Source organism: Physeter macrocephalus, unplaced genomic scaffold, assembly GCF_002837175.3.
Source record: "Physeter macrocephalus isolate SW-GA unplaced genomic scaffold, ASM283717v5 random_1662, whole genome shotgun sequence".
Lineage (NCBI taxonomy): Eukaryota > Metazoa > Chordata > Mammalia > Artiodactyla > Physeteridae > Physeter > Physeter macrocephalus.
The window spans coordinates 18839-25000 of NW_021146582.1; the positions used below are offsets into that span (position 1 = coordinate 18839).

Below are 6162 nucleotides of genomic sequence, written 5' to 3' on the forward strand. Positions count from 1 at the left end.
CCGAAACTGTCATGGTTCCAGGGAATGACTCTGGATCTATAGAAGGGACTTGAGCTGGGGCAGTGAATTGAGTGCCTGGAAATGGGAGGAACCCGCACCTGTCTTGAAGCTCCTGGGGGCCACCACAGGAGAAGGCAGCTACCAAGATGACCTCCCTGGCCCTCAATGTGAGGAAAAGACCAGTAAACTGGCACTGCTGTTAGACACTCCATCTGACTCCAGAAAAGCCACCCGGGGCCACTTCTGGGGAGAGAGGAGAGGCAGGTAGGAAACCCACGTAACTGTGGGTTCCCAGGAGGCTCCTCCAGACCCTGGGCTCAGCAGCACCTGAAGGCTAGTGCTGGGGGCCCTTGGGGGCGGGGCCCAGGAGGAGTCCCGGCCCCTCGCGCTGTTCTGACACTTCCGAGGAGCCCAGCAATGCGCATCTGACTGCATCTGGCCCCGGAGCCATGGACAGATGGGATAACCAGCCCACCAGGAAAAGCGGGCTGCAGGACTGTGGGCTGGTGCTCTGGGGAGCCGGCTGGGTGGTGTCCACTTTTTAAATGTACCTCGTGCCGGCTGCCAGGGGTGAGCGCCCCCTGGCTGCCCCATCATGTCGGTGGGGGACGTGGAACAGAGACCTGGACGCCTTGGTGGTGAGCAGAGCGCACGTCTGTCTGGAGCCCTGTCCCTCCTGGGCCGGGCGATTTCCGCATCTGGGCGTGATCTCTGCCGACTCCCTCTGGCTCTGGGCGTGTGAGTGAAACAAGTCCAAACCTTCTCTGAGAGTCGGGCAGGCGCGGGTGCCCCACCCTCTGGGCTGTGCCCTTTCCTCCCAAACTGGTTGTGCAGGAGCGGGCGTGAGTGGGGTGTGGGCACGCGAGGGTGCATGCGCACAGCCCCGGGGCCGCTGGCCCGCCCCACCTGCAGGGAGGGGCCGCACAAAAACCGCCCGCCTAGCGCCCGGCCGCCCCACCTCGCCAGAGCCCAGCTGAGCGGCCAGCGAGGACTCACACCTGCTGCCTGCCCCCCGCCTGCCATCACCGGCCAAGCCCAGCCCCAGCCCGCACCTGCCTTCACGACCATGTTCAAGGGGCTGAGCAAAGGCTCCCAGGGGAAGGGGTCCCCCAAGGCCTCCCTGGCCAAAGGCTCCCCCAAGGGGTCCCCCAACAAGCACAGCCGGTGAGCGGGGCTGGGGGAGGGGGCTGGGGTGGCGCCAGACCCGGGTGCTCCAGCCACCTGGGGGAAGCAGGCCAGAGCCGGGGCCAGCCCAGTGCTGGCATTCGGTGTCCTGGGGCCAAGAGCCTGGGGCTGGACTCTCTCTCCCCGGCCTGGACCGAGCTCCAGCCCTGGCAGGAGACCAGGGATGGCCTGGGGCTCCCCACATTCTCCGGGGGGCCTGAGGGCCACGGGTTAAGGCTCCTCTGCAGACGTGCTGGATGGGGGCCTGAGCAGCTGCCTTCCTCTGCTGGGAGGCTGGGGGACTGTCTCCCTGTCCATGGCTCTGCCCTCAAGGCTCCACTTGGATTGTGATGACCCTTAGGACCTGGGCACAGCCGGAGAAGCCGAGAGGTGGCAGGTGGGGTGCCCAGAGGCAGGGCTGTGCTGCCCCCATGTCCAGGCTGCAGCTTTCCCCACCCGGCTCACGCCTCGGGCCTCGAGAGTTTTATTACGGAGTTGAGATGATTCCTTCACCCTATGGGTGTGTGGAGGGGGTGCAGGAGGGAAGGGGGAGGGGCCCGTGGGCCCCGGACATCCTCAGAGCCTCTCTCAGTTCCCCCAGCTCCCGGCAGGGCCCAGCCCAGCTCTCCAGAGCCGCACAGTCTGCAGACTTGGCCGGCCTTCTCCCACTCACCGGCCATCAGTCTCCTCTGCAGGGTGGAGGTGGCGGCTCGCGGGGTCCTGGGTGTGGAGGTGGGAGTGGAGATGAAAGGCTCACCACCCCAGCAGGGATCAGGGTGACGACTCCGAGGCTGGGCCTCTCGGCAGAGGGGAAAGGCAGAGGGGAAAGACGGCAGTTAAGACTCACTGGAGTGAGCTGTCCTCCCCGGGGCTCCTGGGCCCTGCCCGGCGGGGAGTGTGCCCCTCCCAGCAGCGCTCCCAAGGCTCAGGACCCAGAGCTCCCGTCCCCAGGGAGGCTCCCGGGCAGCTCGGTCCCTAGGGCCCTGTCCTCTGGCTGCAGCCGCCCCAAGAGGGCTCATCATTGCCCTCATGTGCAACCCACTTGTTCAACACATATTTATTGAGCACCTACTGTGTGCCAAGACTGTTCTAGGCCCTGGGGATGCCGTCGTAAACAGAATCGACAGGTCCCTCCCTGCTTTCGAAGCGCCCACATTTTAGAGGAATAAAAACTAACACTTACTGGGTGCTGACTCTGCACAGGACACTTCGGATGAATCAGTTCTCTTAACACAATAACACGGTGAGGTAGATACTACTAGAGCCTTACCTTACAGGTGAGGAACGTCAGGCACAGAGAGATTAAGTAACTTGCCCAAGACCACACAGCTGTAGTGGTGGAGAAGGATAAAAACCAGGCTGTCTGTCAAGAGTTCTTTCAGACTGTGTCTTTGCGTCACCGCCCCTCTGCTTGGAGGAGGCTTATCCTTTGGCCCCTGGTTCAAGGCCCAGCTCATGAAGGTTTACCTTCCCCAGGACTGTGACCTCACAGGGTGCTGTGCTCCTGAGGCTTAGACCACTCTGCCTTTTATTAGGTCTGCTCGAGCCTCTGGGCTCCAGAGTGAGCTCAGTTCCACAGCAGGCGCCCTACAGAGGCTGGGAAAGGACCCTGGCAACCCGGTTCAGGCTCATACTCTGCTCCTGGCTGTGTGGGCAAGTCAGGTCCCAGTTTGGGCTCTGCACCCCTAAATCTGGAAAGGGTTGGGGTGCCCTGGCACTCTCGTGGCCTCCCCCTGCCCCGGTGCTGTGTGTCTCCTCTGGAAGCTTGTTAGCCTGGGCACAGGAAGAGCCCAGGGCAGTGGTGAGGAGACAGGGTTGGCGTGAATGGAAGTTGGGCTGGGGGACACGCTGCTGCTCCCCTGTCCCCAGCCAGCCCGACTGCCCCTCCCCAAGATCCAGCCATTCCGTCTCAGGTATGAGGGGCTGAGCCAGTGATTCACTCACTCCCCTGCGGGCTGCCTGCCCTCCAGCCAGAAGAAGCGGCCGGGAGCTAGGCGGGGTTGGGGACACATTTCCAGGACAGGGAGGTCGGCTGGCTCCGCAGTGCCGCGCACACCCGGGACCCCCATTTTCTGAGCCCTCCTGTGGAGGCAGCGCTTTCCCCGCCCAGAACTGGGTATCTCACAGAGCTTCCTACAGAGAGGCCAGAGCTCCCCAGGTCTTGGATTCCTCCCTCCAGAGCAGTGAGCCCGGCTGTAGGGCAGGACGGGGCAGGCGGAGGAAGGGACACCACCCAGGTGGGCAGACCTCTGCCCGAGGGAAACAGAGGGAACTTTTCCAACCACGTTGCCCTCTGTCCCCACCACCCATCAGAGCTGCCACCAAGGAGCTGGCCCTGCTCATCTCTCGCATGCAGGCCAAAGCCGACCAGGTGGAGAGGGACATCCTGGAGACCCAGAAGAAGCTGCAGCAGGTGAGGCCTGGGGGCAGATGACAGGGCGTGGGGACGTGGGAGGCCCATTGCCATGCCTGGCGGGCCCTCCTGTGCCCACTTGTCGTGGTGAAGATGGACAGACAGTCCAGTCCTTCCCTGGCCACACTCCAAACACAGTGGGAGAGAGGGCTTATCCCTCCTTCTCTGTTGGGCTCCTAACCTGGGGGGTCAAAGGGGCTTGAGGGGCCCAGGCCTCCCGTGTCCTGAGTCTGCCCTGCAGGTGCCCATGCCCTGCCCTCTGCCAGTGTGGGCACCAAGGTTGGCCAGAGTCCCTCAGGGCGGGGCTCAGGCAGCAGCGGCGGGCAGTGAGGATGCCATCTGTGCCGCAGGACCGGCAGCACAGCCAGCAGAGCCAGGCCCTGCAGCACCGGGAGGAGGTAGGCCGGAGCCTGAGGGAGGCTGAGGAGCTGCTGAAGGACCTCTTCCTGGACGTGGACAAGGCCCGGCGGCTCAAGCACCTGCAGGCCGAGGAGATCGAGAAGGAGTGAGTGGGGTGGGGGCGGCGGTGGGGGACTGGGGCTCAAGGATGGAGGCGTGGGGGCCCGGGGGGAGCCCTGGGCCCAGCTCCGACCTGCTGGCCACTTCCTTGGCAGCATCAAGCAGCTGCACGAGCGGGTGACCCAGGAGTGTTCTGAGTACCGCGCCCTGTATGAGAGGATGGCGCTGCCGCCTGGCGTGGGGCCCAGGGTCGGCTGGGCACGGGTGCTGGAGCAGAAGCAGGTCAGGAGCCGTCCCCAAAGTCCGAGGCGCCTCAGGGAGCTGGAGGCCACGCCCAGCAGCAGTCGGGGCAGCCCAGAGCTGCGTTTCGTCAGGGGCTGATGCGTGCTTGGACCTGGGGGCAGCTAGCCATCTGGGAAGGGAGTGGGCAGAGGCGGCGGCGCAGTCAGGGAAGGCTACCTGCAGGTGGCAGGGCTCGGCTGGGTTGGGGTGAAGTGGTGAGGAGAGGACATTCCAGAGAAAAGGAAGGGGCCTGGAGGAAGCCTGGGGTGCGAGGGGAAGGGGGGTTTTCTGGGCAGGTAGGCAGAACCAGGTCACGGGCACCCTGAGCATCACGTGAGGAATTGTGCTTTGATGTCACGACAGACGCGGTGATGTGATAACAACGAGGGGACAGGGGAGGGCATGGACAGGGCAGGGTGTGCAAAGCTCCTGGAGCCAGGCTGGAGGTGTCCCGGCAGGAGGCAGGGCAGAGCGTGGAGACTTTTCAGAGGCTGAGCCCTGAGTCCTGGGGACCGGCGAGATTCAGGGTCCTCAGTCACGCGATGCTGAGGCCTCGGCCAGGGCCCACCGGAGAATAGCACGTTCCCCAGGGTGGGCTGCAGCCATTCACCCAGGCGCCCACCTGCCCACCCTCTGCCCCATCGCCTCCGCCGATGGGGATGCCGGGGACCGGGCGAGGGTCGGTGCAGGAGGGCTCCCACCCCAGGCCCTGCAGCAGAGCTGAGCGGCCAGCCCTTCTGCAGAAGCAGGTCTGTGAGGGCCAGTACGGGCCGGGCATGGCGGAGCTGGAGCAGCAGATCGCCGAGCACAACATCCTGGAGAAGGAGATCGAAGCCTATGGGCAGCAGCTGTGGGGCCTCACAGGGCCGGTGGGTGAGCTGTCGGACGCACATCCCTGCTTGGCCCCAGCCCCAGCCCCAGTTCCCTTTCTCCCATAGATCCTGAGTGAGGCCTGGCTGGCCCTCTAGGGCTAGGGATGGAGGAGGGGTGCACGGGAGGCCTAGGACGTGGGGACGTTCTCCCCTGCACCCCATCTCTCACTGCGCTTGCGTTCTCTCTCCCTCGGTCGAGGCAGGACGCGGCCAGCCTCCAGAGCCAATACCAGGATCTCCTGGTGAGCGGGGGGAAGGGACAGGCTGGCGGGCTGGGCGGGCTGGGAGCGGGACACAGCGTGATGGTGCCTCTTGCTACCCCTTCTCTCTCCCTGCCTCTCGCCCGAGCACAGAAGGCAGCCTCGTGGCGAGGGCAGAGCCTAGACAGCCTGTACACGCACCTGCAGGGCTGCACGCGCCAGCTGAGCGCCCTGGCCCAGCAGCAGCAGCGCATCCTGCAGCAGGACTGGAGCGACCTCATGGCAGACCCCGTGGGCGTGCGGAGGGAGTACGAGGTCAGTGCGGGCAAGAGGGGGTGAGGTGGGGGGACGAGGACATGCTCGTCCTCACCGCCCGCTCCCCGACTCTCTCCCAGCACTTCAGGCAGCACGAGCTGCTGAGCCAGGAGCAGTGCGTGAACCAGCTGGAGCATGACGGGCAGTGCATGGTGGAGCTCGGGCACCCGGCCGTGGGGCCCATCCGGGTGCGCAGGCCCACACGCTCCCTGCTGCCTCGGGGACCCGAGCTCCCTCACTCGGGGAGCTTCCCAGGGAGGCGGGGAAGACGGAGAGGGAGACACCACCCGGGTCGGGGACAGCGGGCAGGACCAGCAGAGTGGGTGGGCGGGTGGATGGACCAGGTCGCGGCGTGGTCCGAGGACTCCGTGCTGCTGCCCCCAGGCCCACCAGGAGGCCCTGAAGTTGGAGTGGCAGAACTTCCTGAACCTGTGCATCTGCCAGGAGAGCCATCTGC

General features: G+C 65.2%; 1 protein-coding gene across 1 annotated transcript; it reads left to right on the forward strand.

Moving 5' to 3' along the window:
- Window positions 1-805: 805 nt before the first annotated feature.
- On the forward strand, window positions 806-6158 carry EVPLL (envoplakin like; the record flags this gene model as incomplete). The annotated part of the gene is made up of 9 exons (XM_055083486.1): window positions 806-1164; window positions 3478-3577; window positions 3928-4082; window positions 4192-4318; window positions 5062-5187; window positions 5394-5432; window positions 5544-5705; window positions 5786-5893; window positions 6090-6158. Coding segments are annotated over exons 1-9 (1179 nt in total), but the record flags the coding sequence as incomplete, so codon positions are not given.
- Between the last annotated feature and the right edge of the window lie 4 nt (window positions 6159-6162).